Source organism: Callithrix jacchus, chromosome 1, assembly GCF_049354715.1.
Source record: "Callithrix jacchus isolate 240 chromosome 1, calJac240_pri, whole genome shotgun sequence".
NCBI lineage: Eukaryota > Metazoa > Chordata > Mammalia > Primates > Cebidae > Callithrix > Callithrix jacchus.
The window spans coordinates 177,097,504-177,115,012 of NC_133502.1; the positions used below are offsets into that span (position 1 = coordinate 177,097,504).

Consider the following 17,509-nt stretch of genomic DNA (forward strand, 5'->3'; position numbering starts at 1 on the left):
TAAGCATCGTGGGAGAAAGCAAGGGGGCCTCTCAGCCTGGGGAGACATTCCATGACAGCATCATCTGCATCAGCCCACCTGTAGGCACCACCTGTCCAAAAAGGCATGCCTGGTCCAAGCATGCCAGAAGGGCACAGTTTGAATGGAGCAGCCAGTATACTGTGGTGGAGGCACTTCCCCCCTCTTTTCTGCCCTTTTTTGCCAGTCACCCTTCCCAAGACCTTTCTGATCTGACCCTCCTCTGTTATGTACGGATTGTTGGAGGCGGAGGTGAAGGGTACAGCTTTCGAAATCAGAAGATCTGGCCTTGGGGCCCAGCTCTGCCACTTAACCTGCATTGTGATCTTGAGCAAATCATTTAATTCTTTTGAAGCTCAGTTTCTTCTTTTGAGGAAAAGATCAAGGTAGAGTTAATTATCTATCTATCAATCTATTGACCTATCCATCAATTGTCTCGCCCTGTCACCCAGGCTGGAGGGCAGTAGTGCGATCTCAGCTCTGCAAGCTTGACCTCCTGGGCTCAAGCGATTCTCCTGCTGCAGCCTCCCAGGTATCTGGGACCATAGGCACATGCCACCATGCCTGGCTAATGTTTGTATTTTTTGTAGAGATGGTGTTTCGCCGTGTTGCCCAGGCTGGTTTTGAACTCCTGGACTCAAGTGATCCACCCACCTAGGCCTCCTAGAGTGCTGGGATTACAGGCAGGAGCCACCACACCTGGCTGATAATAATCTTTTTATGGTGGTGGTGTGAGTCTTCAATGATATAATTCTGGTAAAGGTCCTAGCACGTTACCTGGCATAGAGAAGCGCTTAGTATAGCTTAGCATATGTTATTGGTTAGCTGGTACTGTCCCAGTTTTAAATAAGAGGAAACTGAGGTTGGGGAAGAGTTGAGTGACTTTCTCAGCATCACACTGTTGGTACCAGGCAAAGGGTGACTTAGACTCGTGACTGTCTTCCTTGAGAGCTTGTATGAGCAGATGTAAGAGGTGGGCAAGAGTCCTCCAGCCCTGGTCCCAGCCTTAGTTTCAGAGGTGAAAGTGCCTGAGGTTTAGGAGGCCCTAAGCGCCCCAGATGGCCAGTGCACTTGCAGGGATACAACCAAGTGGGCCTGGAGGCTCCACCTCTGCTCTGCCCTGCTGGTCTCGGAAATGCAGCTAGATCCTGCAGGCCCTGCGGAGCTCCTTAAATTGGAAGGCATCCTGGAAGTACACTGAGGACAGTGTGTGTATATCAGGATCGCCACAGCTGCCCTATGGCTGATCACGCAAGATGCTGAGTGGTGTAGCTGAAGTCCCTTTGCTGCAGGAGGCATCAGTGAACAGTAGAAGCTGAGGGCTTGGGTTTTGGTAACAGACTTGCCAGCTGTGCTGATTTCAGGCCAGTGAATTCCCCTCTGAGGCTCAGTTTCTTCATCTCTAACGTGGGGATAATGGTACCATTTTTCTGAGCTGCAAATTGCTGTTCCATGTGATGCTGTCCAAACTTAACACAACCCATGGTCTGTCTGCTTGCATTCCCCTGCTTCACTTTCTTCTCTAACCAGTCCCTCGAACTGCACAGTTCTCTGGCTGCCTTGCTGATCTGCAGATTTCTTTGACTTATTTCTGTGGCTCCTTGGAGATTCTTGGCATGATGAGATCCCCAGTTCAGGAGAGGCTGGCAGCCCCCATCCCCCCTGACGGGGTGGAACATAGGTTGGGGTATGCCCAGGGTCTGATTGAGTGCTTTCACCTAGGAAACTGGAGGCGACCAGTGCCCAGAATATCGAGTTCCTACAGGTGATTGCTAAGAGGGAGGAGGCAATCCACCAGTCCCAGCTGCGGCTGGAGGAGAAAACACGGGAATGTGGAACCCTGGCAAGGCAGTTGGAGAGCGCCATTGAAGATGCCAGGAGGCAGGTCAGTCTCGATTTCGTTAGTGACTAGCTTTGTGACCTTGGGCAAATCACTGAACCTCTCAGCCTATTTCTCCATCTGAAAAATGGGCACATAGTAGTACCTGCTTCATGAGTTACTTGTAAGGATCACATTTTCATTGTAGATGGCTCAGCACTTGAAACTGATGATTTCTCATTTACTCACTACCCTCTAGAGCCTCACACAGGCTTACCACATCTTAGGTGGTGACTCCTGGAGCACTGGGATAAGGGGAGGCAAAGCTGGGTTGCAGGCACAGTCCCTGTAGTTAGTTCCTGCTCCCAAGTTCTAGAGAACACAGTCCACACTGACATGCAAGTGCTGTCTGCGAGACCAGATAGTGGGAGAAACCCAGGCTTCTCTTTTCCAAGTGTTCCCCGTATCTGGTAAACCAGCCTCACCTCGGGGCCTTTGAATGTTCAGGTGGAACAAACCAAGGAGCATGCACTCTCCAAGGAGCGAGCAGCCCAGAACAAAATCCTGGACCTTGAGACTCAGCTGAGCAGAACCAAAACTGAGCTGAGCCAGCTGCGACGGAGCCGTGATGATGTAAGTCAGACTGGTGGGCTGGGCTAGGACAATGGGCAGCAATCCTAACTTCTGTGGGGCCTATGGGACAAGGTGTTTTGTTGTTACTGTTTTTGTGACTATGACATGGTTTCATTTTTTCTCCAGTCATGTTCCTATTCCTTAAGGATATCCTGGATAGATATTTATTTATTTAGAGACAGAGTCTCCCTGTATCACCCAGGCTGGAGTACAGTGGTACGATCTCGACTCACTGCAACCTCTGCCTCCTAGATTCAAATGATCTCCACACCTCCCCTTCCCCCTCTCAGCCTCCCAAGTAGCTGAGGTTTCAAGCATGTGTCACTATGCCCGTCTACTTTTTTTGTGTGTATTTTTAGTAGAGATAGGGTTTCAACCATGTTGGCAAGGCTGGTCTTGAACTCCTGATCTCAAATGATCTGCCCACCTTGGCCTCCCAAAGTGCTGGAATTGCTTGAGCCACTGCACCCAGACCCCTTTTTTTTTTTGGGACAGAGTTTCACTGTGTCACACAGGCTAGAGTGCAGTGGTGCTATCATAGCTTACTTCAGCTTCAAACTCCTGGGCTCAAGCAAGCCTCTAGCCCCAGCCTGCTGAGTAGCTAGGACTACAGGTGCACACCACGACACCCAGCTAATTTTTTTTATTTTTTGTAGAGACAGAGCCTCACTATATTTTTCCATGCTGGTCTTGAACTCTTAGGCTCAAGTGATCATTCCATCCTGGCCTCCCAAAGTGCTGGGATTACAGGCATGAGCCACTGTGCCTGGCCTTAGAATATTTTCAGAAAGAAACTCCATATCCATTAGAAATCACTGCACTCACCTCCCCCAACCCCCTGGCAACTCCTAAGAAAGTCCCTATGTCTCTATGGATTTCTGTTCTATTCTGGACATTTCACAGCAGGCCCTGTTTCTCCTTGTAGGTGGACCGCCGCTACCAGAGCCGGCTGCAAGACCTGAAAGATCGCCTGGAGCAGTCCGAGAGCACCAACCGCAGCATGCAGAACTATGTCCAATTCCTCAAATCATCATATGCTAACGTGTTTGGGGATGGTCCCTACACCACCTACCTGACCAGCTCTCCCATCCGCTCCCGATCTCCTCCTGTCTGAGGCTGCCTATCCAGGGCCTGGAGCCCTGACAGAAGCTGTGGGAACTCAGGAGTTGCCAAGCCATAGCTGGGAAGCCTGGTGGCTTTCCTCTCCCAGTGATAAAATGTGTTCAGGGTCTTGTCCTTACCTGCTAGCTCTAGAAAAGTCCCGAAAGCAGCAGCAGGTGAAGCAGGAAGCACTTGTTTTTCTCCTCCCTGATACAGTCAACCTCATGAAAGTTTTAAAATTTCCTTGACAGGCCTTAAATTTACTACTACATTAGGGTACCAGATTTTAACTTCCCATGACTTTGTTCCTTCCTTTCCCGAGAAAATATTTCCACTGGATTTTTTCCACCACTCCCCTTATAGCCCTCATTGTTGTAGGAATCTTTCTCTCAGGTTTTCTCTGACCTAAACCAGCAGGAGCTGCTCCTGGGCTGTGAGCACCGTCACTTGCTGTTTTTTTCTGATTTCACAAGTGTGGTGTTTTCCCAAGGCTCCCTTCCCAAGCTCAGTGCAAAATTGTCACTCCCGAGTTTCTTTGAGGCCACTTACCCCCAAGCACTTCACAGTAGACCCTCAAGGGCTTGTGTCCATTTGACCTTTTACAAGCGTAATGCCAATCTCACTGATTTTTCTTTCTCTTTGCCTGGTTTGTATCTCCGGAATGCATTTATTCTTGAAATATTTGTGTGATTTTACAAAAAGGTTTTATAATCAGTTATTTAAGGCTCCATTTGATGATTTCCTTTACCCAACTGCTCCTCATCCCTCCTCTAAAAAACGATAAAGTAAAATGCTGCAGGAGAGCCAGTAGACATTTTTAAAATACTTGGTGCCTGAAACATCAGGCTTTTCATTTCATTTTAGCTCAAGTTGGTACTTTCACATTAAAATCAGTGAACTGTGAGGAAGAAACAAACTGTAAGAAGGTATTACTCAGTGTTTTAGGGTAGACCACTGTAGCTGTTAAGAGGACGGGATACTGTACAGTATAAATTTTATTTTTAAAGTGTGAATTGGTTTCTGAATAAGAATCTGAGCAATTTTTGTTCACTTCTAACAAATTCGTACCATGCTGACCTCTGTCCTTCCAATTCTGGCTAGCATTGGCCTGGGTGGTCCAGTCTTGTTATCTCTTAGCCACTCTAACTCAACTCTAGAGAATTTCTTCTCTGTTCTTTTTTTGTTTTGAGACGGAGCCTTGCTCTGTTGCCAGGCTGGAGTGCAGTGGCACAATCTCGGCTCACCACAATCTCCGTCTCCTGGGTTCAAGCAATTCCCCTGCCTCTGCCTCCCGAGTAGCTGGGACTACAGGTGCACACCACCACACCCGGCTAATTTTTTGTATTTTAGTAGAGATAGGGTTTTCCCATGTTGGTCAGGATGATCTTGATCTCCTGACCTTGTGATCCTCCCACCTCAGCCTCCCGTAGTGCTAGGATTACATGTGTAAACCACTGCACCCGGCTGTGTTCGTTTTTCTTCTTGAGACACTGTCTCTGTCCCTCAGGCTGAGTGCAATGGCAGGAATATGGCTCACTGCAGCCTTGACTTCCTGGCTCAAGCAATCCTCCCACCTCAGCCTCCACAGTAGCGAGGAGCACCAGTATATGCCACCATGCCCAACTAATTATTTTTTTGTAGAGACCGATATTACCACATTGCCCAGGTTACTCCTGAATTCCTGGGCTCAAGTGACTCTCTCACTTTGGCCTCCCAAAGTGCTGGGATTACAGGTGTGAGTCACTGCGCCCAGCCTTCTCTGTGTTCTTAAATCCACCTAGGCATCTGGATTTCAAAGACCAAATGCCTAGGTAGTCTTTTTTTTTTTTTTTTTTTCAGACGGAGTCTTGCTCTATCACTCAGGCTGGAGTGCAGTGGCGCGATCTTGGCTCACTGCAACCTCTGCCTCCCAGGTTCAAGCAGTTCTGCCTCAGCCTCCTGAGTAGCTGGGACTACAGGCATGTGCCACCACGCCTGGCTAATTTCTTGTATTTTTAGTAGAGACGAGCTTCACCATATTGGGCAGGCTGGTCTCAGACTCCTGACCTTGTGATCCACCCACCTTGGCCTCCCTAAGTGCTGGGATTACATGCGTGAGCCACTGCACCTGGCCTATTTTCACACTCTTAATGTAAATGGATGTGAACTTATAACAGGTGAAAGACATTCCCAAGAAAGGACAATTGACAAACTTCCACCAACATGTATATAAATCTGTATAACTCATTATTTTTGCCAAACTAGAGAAACCTCAGTGCAGGGTACTATGTTGTGAAACTCTGGCGTGAGCAACACCTCCCTTGCTGGGGCTCTTTCAACAATTTTTCTTTTAAAAATATTTTTATTCCAGGAAGTCCAGGGAATTTTTTAAAGTGAAGAAAATGAAAAATGTTCACATTGCTCATATTTCAGAGAGAACCCTTCCTCAAACTGATATCTCACAAGGTGGTGGACAATGGAAGAGTCAAAAAGTCTGAGGTCCCAGTTAGAGCTGTTTCTGGACAATTGTGACTCATTCTATTTTTATTAAGATAAAATTCACTTTTTTTTATTTTTCTGAGACAGGGTCTCCCTCTGTTATCCAAGCTGGTGTGCAGTGGCACAATCACAGCTCACTGGAGCCTCAACCTCCTGGGTTTAAGGGATCCTCCCACCTCAGCCTTCTGAGTGGCTGGGACCACAGGTACATGCCACCATACCTGGCTAATTTTTGGATTTTTTTTTTTCTTGGTAAAGGCAGGTCTTATGTTGCCCAGGCTGGTCTCAAATTCCTGGGCTCAAGCAATCCTCCTGCCTTGGACTCCCAACCTGCTGGGATTACAAGCATGAGCCACCATACCCGGGCTAGAATTCACCCTTTTAAAGTGTATATATATGCCAGGCATGGTCGCTCACACCTGTACCCAGCACTTCAGGAGCCCGAGCTGGGTGGATGAACTGAGGTCAGGAGTTTGAGCCCAGCTTGGGCAACATGGTGAAACCCTGTCTCTACTAAAAATAAAAAAATTAGCTGGGAGTGGTGGTTCACACCAAGTAGTCCCAGATACTTGGGAGGCTGACGCAGGAGAACTGCCTGAACCCAGGAGGTGGAGGTTGCAGTGATCCAAGAGCATACCACTGCACTCCTGCCTGGGCAACAGAGTGAGATTCTCTCTCAAAAAAATAAATATATAATTCAGTGGTTTGTAGTATATTCATCAATTTGTGCAGCCATCACCATTATCTAATTCTAGACCTAGTTTTTTCTTTTTTTGAAATGGAGTCTCACTCTGTCACCCAGGCTGGAGTGCAGTGGCATGATCTCAGCTTAATGCAGCCTCTGCTTCCCAGGTTCAGGGGATCCTCCTGCATCAGACTCCGGAGTAGCTGGGAGTATAGGTGCAAGCCACTGTGCCTGCTTAATTTTTTTTTTTTTTTTGAGACGGAGTTTCACTTTGGTTGCCCAGGCTGGAGTGCAGTGGCATGATCTCAGCTCACTGCAACCTCCACCTCCTGGGTTCAAGCAATTCTCCTGCCTCAGCCTCCCAAGTAGCTGGGATTACAGGCATGTGCAACCACTCCTGGCCTAATTTTTGTATTTTTAGTGGAGATGGGTTTTTGCCATGTTCCCCACACTGATCTGGAACTCCTGACCTCAGGTGATTCACACGCCTAGGCCTCCCAAAGTGCTGGGATTACAGGTGTGACCCACAGCGCCCAGCCAACCAATTTCATCACCTCCAAAAAGAAACCCCATACCCATTTGCAGTCATTCCGCATTCCCCACCCCCAGCCTCTTGCAACCAGTCATAAAATCTCTCTGGCTCTATAGATTTGTCTCTTCTGGACATTTTACATAAATGGAATCATCCAACATGTGACCGTTCATGACTGGCTTCTCTTACTTAGCATAATGCTTTCAAGATTCATGTTGCAGCGGATCATCAGTACTTTATTTTTATGACCAAATAACATTCCATTATATAGATACGGTGTTTTCTCCTGCCAAAGAGGGTTGGTTGGGATTCCAGAGAAGTAATATGGCTGGGCACGGTGGCTCATGCCTGTAATCCCAGCCCTTTGGGAGGCTGAGGAAGGTGTATCTGCTGAGGTCAGGAGTTCGAGACCAGCCTGACCAACAAGGTGAAACTCTGCCTCTACTAAAAATACAAAAGTTAGCCAGGTGTGGTGGTAGCCACCTGTAGTCCCAGCTACTTGGGAGGCTGAGGCAGGAGAATCTCTTAAACCGGGAGGCGGATATTGCCGCAAGCCAAGGTCACACCACTGCACTCCAGCCTGGGGGACAGAGGAACACTCTGTCTCAAAAAAAGCACTAAACCTAAAGCATTTATTAGGGAAACTTACAAAGTGGGCTGCAACACTTCTCACGACGGACAGCCAGAGAAAGCGGGTATTTCACCTAGGTACATCGCCAGTGAGGGGTCAGGGTATGGAGTTTACATGAGGGTTTATGGAATTTGGTTAAAGGTGGGGGTCAGTTTCAGTGTTTTGGGCAACAACCTGGATATCCTTATTAGTGCCTGGGAATATGCTAGGCCGGTGTTTGGTTGCAAGTCTGCAGGGAAAAACTTGCAGCTGGCTGGGTCACAGGGCGGTCATATCAAGGCCCTCTGATACTTGTTCAGGGCACAGCAAGCGGGGGAACTCGGGAATCACACACATAGTACTGTATTTTATTTATCCATTCACCAATTGATGGACATTTGGGTTGCTTTCACTTTTTGGCTATTATGCATAATACTGCTGTGAACATTCATGGACAAGTTTTTGTACATACATATATCTTATTTGTATATAGGAGAATTGCTGGGTCAAATGGCGATTGTTTAACCTTTTGAGGAACTGCCAGACTGTCTTGCATGGCAGTTGCTTCATTTTACATTCCCATGAGCAGTGTATGAGGGGTCCAGTTTCTGCACATTCTCAAGGTCAGACCACTCTTCTGCAGCCCCGCGAATTGGGAGCCGATGCTCACCTCTGCAGATCTCGTCCCACAGCCTAATCCTATGCGCAGGCGCACTGACGGGAGGCCGGGAGCGCCGCCGAAGGCGGGGCGTGCATCCGTTAGAGGAGGGGCTGTACTACGCGCGCGCCCCGGAAACGGAAGTCTATGTTGCCTTCCAGGCGGCTGATTCGAGGGCTTGTTTAGTCAGAAGCGGCGCCTCAGAGAAGCTACCCTATATCCCGCCATGCCGTCTGAGGGTCGCTGCTGGGAGACCTTGCAGGCGCTGCGCAGTTCCGACAAAGGTCGCCTTTGCTACCACCGCGACTGGCTGCTGCGGGGCGAGGTGAGCGATGGCCCCGGAGGACGTAGGCCCTGGGCCTCTCGCGACCGGACCCTTCTCTCTAGCCCTTGGCACGTCCTGCTCCCGGGAACCCCTGCTGTCTATAACAACCTGCATTTATTTCTTGACTTCTGTGTACGTCCCTCTGTCCTGGGGCTTCTGCCGTCTCCGGCCTATTTTAGCTTTCCCGGGGGCTCCCCTGACTTCACAGTTGCCCCGCACTCTGAAGGCTTCATTGCTACCCTCAGCTAGTTAGGCGCCTTCTCCGCTCTGCTGCTGTCAAAGCAATCTTGGCCCCAGGCTCAGTTAACTTACTGCGTGTCTCGTGTGCTAGGAGTTCTAGATTTTGTGGTTAACAGTTGATACGACCTAATCTATTGCTGTCAGTGAAATTACCAAATTTCTAGATTTCATTTGGCAGACCTGGGAAGTGAATGGGGGCATGGTCACTGTATCTAGCATTTGCAAAGCTCTGCGCTAGAAATGGAGGGATGTGGAGAGTTAAGGCAGGGCTCCCATTCCCGAGTCGCTGCTCGTTAGCTGCAGATAAGACGTTGTCCTTAGTCCTCAGACTTGTTGGGAAACAATCCTAAAGTATTTCCCTGTCTTTTATGTTGTTGACAGTTTTGAAAAATACAGACCTTACATTTTGTAGGTTGACTGCCAGCATAGGTCTGGTCCTTTCAAAGCACCAGACCAAGGTTAAGCATATTTGGCAGGAATACCACAGAAATGATGCCATGGCTTTCTCAGTAAGTCACATGAGGAGGCACACAGATGTCAACCCATCCCGATGCTGGTGATGCTAATCTTGATCACCTGGTTACGTTGTTATCTGCCTGGTCTCTCCATTTTAAAATGCGTCATTTTTCCCTTAGTAATTGTTGGTAAAGTGTTGTGGAGATTACACTAGTATCCTTTTTCTGGGCAAACCTTCATCCTCCATGCTTTTAGCATTCATTGATGTTTTCCACATGAATTGATCACCTCTATGATGTTGCCAGATCCTGTTTCTTTATACCCCCTTTGCCTTCTGCATTTGTTAGTTGGCCTTCCACTGTAAGGAGGTCCTTTCTTTTCCCAATTGCTTAGTTATATTGGTATGGACTCATGGATTTCTGTTATTATTCAATGAGTTGTACTCCCTTGCTTTTATTATTTTTTATTTTATTTTAAATGTCCCAGATTTTGTAAACGTGTATCAAAATATCACATGCAAGGCTGGGTGTGGTAGCTCAGGCCTGTAATCCCAGCATTTTGGGAGGCCCAGGGGGATGGATCACTTGAGGTCAGGAGTTGGAGACCAGCCTGGCCAACATGGTGAAACCCCATCTCTACTAAAAATACAAAAATTAGCCGGGCGTGGTGGCACGTGCCTGTAATCCCAGCTTCTCGGGAGGCTGAGGCACAAGAATTGCTTGAACTAGGCGGCAGAGGTTGCAGCTGAGATTGCGATGCTGTACTCCATCCTGGGCGACAGAGAGAAACTGTGTCTCCAAACACACACACACACACACACACACACACACACACACGTAACCTTGTAAATACGTACAACGATTATGTATCCATAAGAATTAAAAAGAAAAATGTTGGCCAGGCATGGTGGCTCAAGCCTGCAATTCTAGTACTTTGGGAGGCTGAGGCGGATGGATCTTGAGGTCAGGAGTTCAAGACCAGCCTGGCCAACATAGTGAAACCCCGTCTCTACTAAAAAAATACAAAAATTACCCAGGCGTAGTGGCAGGTGCCTGTAATCCCAGCTACTTGGGAGGCTGAGCAGGAGAATTGCTTGAACCCTGGAGTCTGAGGTTGTGGTTGCAGTGAGCCAAGATCATGCCACGCATTCCAGCCTGGGTGACACAGGCTCTGTCTCAAAAAAAAAAAAAAAAAGAAAAGAAAAGAAAAAAAAAAACAAAAAAGAAAAATGTCCCGGAATTGGCTACTGGATGCCTCATTAAGTTGATTCCTGTATTCCTCTGACATGTTTCCATATTTCACTGACATTTCTTTACTTTTTGGCACAAAAAGGTGTCCCAGGTGCAAGTTTCCCTGTCCCAACCCTGGAATCAGCTATTTCTCCAAAGAGCCTGTTTCTCTTGTTTTGTTTTTTTTTCTTTTAGACGGAGTTTTGCTCTTGTTACCCAGGCTGGAATGCAACGGCGTGATCTCGGCTCACCGCAATCTCTGCCTCCTGGGCTCAGGCAATTCTCCTGCCTCAGCCTCCTGAGTAGCTGGGATTACAGGCATGCGCCACCATGCCCAGCTAATTTTTTGTATTTTTAGTAGAGACGGGGTTTCACCATGTTGACCAGGATGGTCTCGATCTCTTGACCTCGTGATCCACCCGCCTAGGCCTCCCAAAGTGCTGGGATTACAGGCGTGAGCCACCGCGCCCGGCAAGCCTGTTTCTTTTGAAGTGGAGGATGGTGCTGTATTTACAAACCAAGATCTGGGAGTTCAGTGTGTTGAGATTCTTGCTTGGGTACCATTGCTTCTAGGCCTTCTCAGTAGACAGAGCTAGGAAATAATACATATGTATATATGTACACAAATCTCCACACACGCATTTATGTACTATCTATAACTATTTCTCCCTTTTTGTGTACATACGTATTTTAAAACCATGACTTCATACTGATAAATGCCATTTCCAACCCAGTCCCTCACGTTTCTTTCTAATCTTACCCCATCCCTATTTGTAAATATGTTATTCAGCAGTGAGAAGTTTGGCTCCTGTTATTCTCAATATGTTTACTTATTTGCTCAATCAGTTTACTTGAGCTCATTGTAGCAATCTCCCAATCACTCTGGTTTTTTAATTTATTATATCACAGGTAATCAGTGCTTATTTTATATATATTTTTAGAACCATCACGGATTTGTGGTACAGGATGTAATCAGTGCTTATTTTCTCATGCAAAGATGTTCCAGGCTCATCTTATATTTTTCCAGCTCCAGCTCTGGAACTTGCCTTTCCTGCAAAGACCTCTGGTTTCCTTTGATTTAAAATTATATTTAGAAATCAAAATCTGGTACTAGATATGGTCATTATTACCTTTTTTTTTGGAGATGGAGTCTCACTCTGTGGCCCAGGTCGGAGTATAATGGCATGATCTTGGCTTACTGCAACCTCTGTCTCCCAGGTTCAAGTGATTCTCCTGCCTCAGACTCCCAAATCGTTGGGATTATAGGCATGCGCCACCATGCCCAGCTAATTTTTTGTATTTTTAGTAGAGACAGGATTTCACCATGTTGGCCAGGCTGTTCTCGAACTTCTGACCTCATGATCTACCTGCCTCAGCCTTCCAAAGTGCTGAGATTACAGGTGTGAGCCACCACACCCGGCCATCTATTTTTACTGTTTAAAAATTATTAGGCCGGGTGTGATGACTCATGCCCGTAATCCCAACACTTTGGGAGGCTGAGACAGGATGATTACTTGAGGCCAGTTCAAGACCAGCCAGGAGCCAGGCTTGGTGTCTCAACCTGCAATCCTAGCACCAAGGTGGGCTGAGAAGCCAAGGTGGGCTGATCACTTGAGCCCAGAAGTTCAAGACCAGCCTGGGCAACATGGAGAAACTTCACCTCTACAAAAAATACAAAAAAAGGCCAGGCGCGGTGGCTCAAGCCTGTAATCCCAGCACTTAGGGAGGCCGAGGCGGGTGGATCACGAGGTCAAGAGATTGAGACCATCCTGGTCAACATGGTGAAACCCCATCTCTACTAAAAATACAAAAAATTAGCTGGGCATGGTGGCATGTGCCTGTAATCCCAGCTACTCAGGAGGCTGACGCAGGAGAATCGCTTGAACTCAAGAGGTGGAGGTTACTCCAGCCTGGGTAACAGAGCGAGACTCCGTCTGGAAAAAAAAAAAAAAAAAGGATAGTAGTCAATGTCATTATCAAGAAACCACTGTACTTTCTTCTCATCTGATTGTTAATGCATTACTTTGGGTCCTTGGTGTTTATTTATTTAGGCCTTCTTAGATTATACTGAGATCAGTTGACATGCAAATTGAGCTTAACCCTTTTCTTATCTCTAGGATGTTTTGGAAGAATGTATGTCTCTTCCCAAGCTATCTTCTTATTCTGGATGGGTGGTAGATCACGTCCTACCCCATATGCAGGAGAACCAACCTGTCTCTGAGATTTCGCCATCCTCTACATCGGCTTCAGCCCTAGACCAACCCTCATTTGTTCCCAAATCTCCTGACACAAGCTCTGCCTTTTCCCCAGCCTTCCCTGCAACACCAAATGGAACCAAGGTAAGGTTGTGATCAGCCTAAGAAAAAAGACATGGTGGCTGCAAAGTCAAAATGTTTAATATTTTCATATGATAGTGACCATACCCCAGGGAAAGTAATTGTTGCTCACTGTTGTAGCAGTTTGTAGAGACAGTGTTGACAGCATCATTCAGTGTTCTCTTGAGAAAGACCCAGAGGGAGAAAATCCCCTCTATTCTTAGTACCCAGAATAGTATAATTAATTTCATGAGCAATTGGATAATTTTTTTTTCCTAATGAACACTGTATCTGTTTAACTGATACGGTCTCCCTTTTTGTGTTATCTGCTGGAGGAAGGCCTAGAGTGAAATGTATACCTGCTCTTAAAGTTTACATACCTTCTGTCATTGGTTCTGTGGGAGTTTTTACCCTATACTTGGCTCTGTTTTGTCCTTGCCTTTGTTTGGCTTTTGTTGTTTGTTTCTCTCACTTAAAAACGTTAAATTAGGGCCTTTTCCTCTCAGTAGTCCCCTCTCCCACTAGAGAGTGAGCTGTTTTCCTTTCTCTTTCTCTTGCCTATTAAACCTCCACTCCTAAACTCAAAAAAACAAAAAAAAGTTAAATTGGACCCAATATACTGGCTCATGTTCATATTTTCAGTGCTTTGGGAGGCCAAGACAGGAGGATTGCTTGATCCCAGGAGTTTGAGACCAGCTTGGGCAACATAGTGAGACCTTGTCTCTGCAAAAAATTAAAAAATTAGCTAGGCATGGTGGCTCAAGCCTGTAGTTCTAGCTACTTGGGACATTGAGATGGGATCTTTTGAGCCCAGGAGTTCGAGACTATAGTGAGCTGCGATCACGCCATTGTACTCCAGCCTAGTCAACAGTATGAGTCCCTGTCTCAAAAAAGAGTTAAGTTTTGGAGGTTTTTAAAAATTCTTTTTATATGCTTCTAGAGGTAGTTTGTGTATATACAAATATAAGTGAACATGTCTTCTTCACCCCCTGCTTTTTTTTTTTTGAGCTGGGGTCTCACTCTGTCATCCAGGATGGAGTACAGTAGCACAAACACGGCTCAATGCAGCCTCCACCTCTCAGGCTCAATCCACCCTCCTGTCTCAGCCTCCCGAGTAGCTGGGACTCCAGGTGACCACCACCATACTTGGCTATTTTTTAAATTTCTCTTTTTCCTTTTAAATTGTGGTCTCGCTCTGTTGCCAAGGCTAGAGTGCAATGGCGCAGTTTCAGCTCACTGCAACCACCGCCTGCTGGGCTCAAGCATTTCTCTTGCCTTAGCCTCCTAAATAGCTGGGATTACAGGCACGCATCACCACACTGGCTAATTTTTGTATTTTTAGTAGAGATGGGGTTTGACTAAGTTGGCCAGGCTGGTCTTGAACTCCTGACCTTGTGATTCACCCACCTTGGCTCTTTTTTTTTTTTTAAGATAGAGTGTAGATCTGTCACCCAGGCCGGAGTGCAGTGGCACAATCTCAGCTTACTGCAACCTCTGCCTTCTGGGTTCAAGTGATCCTCTTGCCGCAGCCTCCTGAATAGTTGGGACTACAGGCATGTGCCACCCAGCAATATATATATATATATATATATATATATAAATTTTTTTTTTTTTTGAGACAGTTTCACTCTTGTTGCCCAGACTGGAGTGCAATGGCATGATCTCAGCTCACTGTAACCTCTGCTTCCCAGGTTCAAGCAATTCTCCTGCTTCAGCCTCCCAAGTAGCTGGGATTACAGGCATGTGCCACCACGCCTCGGCCTCCTGAAGTGCTAAGATTATAGGTTTGAGCCACTGCGCCTGGCCAATAATTTTTCTATTTCTTGTAGAGATGGGATTTCACTATGTTGCCCAGGATGGTCTCGAATTCCTAGACTCAAGTGATCTGATTCACCCGCCTTGTCTTTCCAAAGTACTGGGATTACAGGTGTGAGGCTCAGCCCTTCTTTTTTTTTTTTTTTTTTGAGGCAGGAGTCTCACTCTGTTACCCAGGCTGGGGTTCAGTGGCGAGATCTTGACTCACTGCAATTTCTACCTTCCAGGTTCAAGTGATTCTCCTCCCTCAGCTTCCCAAGTAGCTGGGACTACAGGCATGTGCCACCATATTCAGCTAATTATTGTATTTTTTAGTAAAGATGGGTTTTGCCATGTTGGCCAGGCTGGTTTCTAACTGACCTCAGGTGATCTCCCTGCCTTGGCTTCCCAAAGTGCTCAGATTACAGCCACTGTTCCTATCTCTTCTTTTTTTTAAAAACAAAGATGGTGTAATATACTATTGGGTAGTTCTTTTTCCTTTTTTTTTTTACTTGACAATGTATCTTGGAAATTATTTCTTCTCTATGTATACATCTATGTCTATATATATCTGCTTCATTAAAAAATTTTTTTTATTTTTTATTTTTTTGAGACCAAGCCTTGCTCTATTGCCCAGGCTGGAGTGCAGTGGTGCAATCTCAGCTCACTGCAACCTCCACCTCCCAAGTTCAAGAGATTCTCCTGCCTCAGGCTCCCGAGTAGGTGGGATTATAGGCACCTGCCACTATACCTGACTAATTTTTATTTTTATTTTTTTCGAGACAGACTCTCGCTCAGTCACCAGGCTGCAGTACAGTGTTGCAATCTTGGCTTACTACAGCCTTTGCCTCCCAGGTTCAAGCAATTCTCCTGCTTCAGCCTCCCAAGTAGCTGGGATTACAATTGTATGCCACCACACCCAGCTAATTTTTGGATTTTTAGTAGAGTAGGGTTTTCACTGTTTTGTCCAGGCTGGTGTTAAACTCCTGACCTCAGGTGATCCACCTGCCTTGGCTTCCCAAAGTGCTGAGATTACAGGTGTGAGCCACCACACCCAGCCCCTTTTACATTTTTTTTCTGATTTTTAATTTGTTGTTATATCTCATGTTCCTTTGTAAGCTGCATTAATCATTTCTGGATCAAAATATGATACAATAGGTGGTATTTGGCCTAAAATGTAAAGAGGTAATTTGGAAACACTGTATTATTGTGCTGTTTAAAGTTTTAGATATTGTGCGAACAAATTATGACTAGTCAGCTTTTTACGTTTTTTTTTATTATTATTATTATAGAGACAGGATCTTGTTCTTTTGCCCATACTGGAGTGCAGTGGTGTAGTCATTGTTCACTGCAGCCTCGAACTCTGGGCTCAAGTGATCCTTTCACCTCAACCTCTCCAGATGCTGGGACTGCAGGCACAAGCCACCACACCAGGCTAGTGTTTTTGTTGTTGTTTCTTCCTGTTGTTGTTTTTTGTAGAGATAGGATCTCGCTGTGTTGCCTGGCTGGTCTTGAATTCATGGCTTCAAGCAATCCTTCTGCTTCAGCCTCCCAAAGTTCTGGGATAATAGACATAAGCCACTGCACCTGGCCTAGGCAGCTTTTTAGAAAGGTAGAGATTGGCCAGGCGTGGTGGCTCACGCCTGTAATCCAGGCACTTTGAAAGCCAAGGCGGGCAGATCACCTGAGGTTGGGAGTTCAAAACCAGCCTGACGAACATGGTAAAACCTCGTCTTTTTTTTAAAAAAAAGGTAGAGATTATATTTCTCATATTTAGCTTTGAAAAAGACAAAGTTCTTTGTTTTTTTTTTTCTCTTTCTCCACTGCAAATGTTTATTGAATAAACATCATCATAGTATCAAAAGAAAAAAATTTTTATCTCCCTATGATTTCATTATTTCAGTTAGCAGTTCCTCCTTGCCAGTCTCATAGGCCTGCATATTTGTACCTCAGCATAATCACTCTGTATGTATACTTTCATATTCTACTTTTTCTTACTAATCTTATTTTGTTATTATTTAATAATACTATTACTATCTTTATAAATACCATACTTGTTGGATATATAATACTGTAGTTCATTAAATTGTCCCTTTATGTTTAGTCATTTATTTTTATTTAATTGATTTTAAAGATATTACAGGCCAGGCGCAGTGGCATATCTGTAATCCCATCACTTTTGGAGTCCAAATTGGAGGATTGCTTGAGCCTAAGAGTTTGCGACCAGCCTGGGCAACATAGCAAGACCTTGTCTCTACCAAAAAAAGGAAAAAAAGATATTACAATGAGAAATTTTCTGCAGATAGGCCAGGCATGGTGGCTCATGCCTGTAAGGCCAATACTTTGGGAATTTGAGATGGGATCATCGCGTGAGCCGAGGAATTCGATTCGAACCTGGGCAACATGGTGAAACACTGTCTCTGTTAAAAATACAAAAATTAGCCAGGCTTGGTGGCAGGCTACTTGGGAGGCTGAGGTAGAAGAATCACTTGAACCTGGGAGGCAGAGGTTGCAGTGAGCTGAGATTGCACCACTGCACTCCATCCTGGACAGCAGAGCAGGACTCCATCTCAAAAAAAGAAAGAAATTTTCAGTAAACAGATTTTTTTCTCTTTA

General features: G+C 45.9%; 2 protein-coding genes across 44 annotated transcripts in view; both read left to right on the forward strand.

Annotated features, from left to right (window-relative positions):
* ODF2 (outer dense fiber of sperm tails 2) overlaps positions 1-4,289 on the forward strand; it is a 46,062-nt gene extending 41,773 nt beyond the window's left edge. For all 43 annotated transcript variants that reach the window (XM_078328806.1, XM_078328819.1, XM_078328850.1 and 40 more), the window contains 3 exons: positions 1,741-1,903; positions 2,345-2,470; positions 3,396-4,289. In XM_078328806.1, coding sequence (XP_078184932.1) covers positions 1,741-1,903; positions 2,345-2,470; positions 3,396-3,584 — 478 coding nt within the window. In that variant the 3' untranslated portion in view covers positions 3,585-4,289. The remainder of the gene's footprint in view (positions 1-1,740; positions 1,904-2,344; positions 2,471-3,395) is intronic.
* A 4,397-nt stretch (positions 4,290-8,686) lies between these two features.
* The window catches only part of GLE1 (GLE1 RNA export mediator), a 36,757-nt gene continuing 27,934 nt past the window's right edge, over positions 8,687-17,509 (forward strand). The window contains exons 1-2 of the mRNA XM_002743354.7: positions 8,687-8,859; positions 12,902-13,123. Coding sequence (XP_002743400.1) covers positions 8,761-8,859; positions 12,902-13,123 — 321 coding nt within the window. The 5' untranslated portion in view covers positions 8,687-8,760. The remainder of the gene's footprint in view (positions 8,860-12,901; positions 13,124-17,509) is intronic.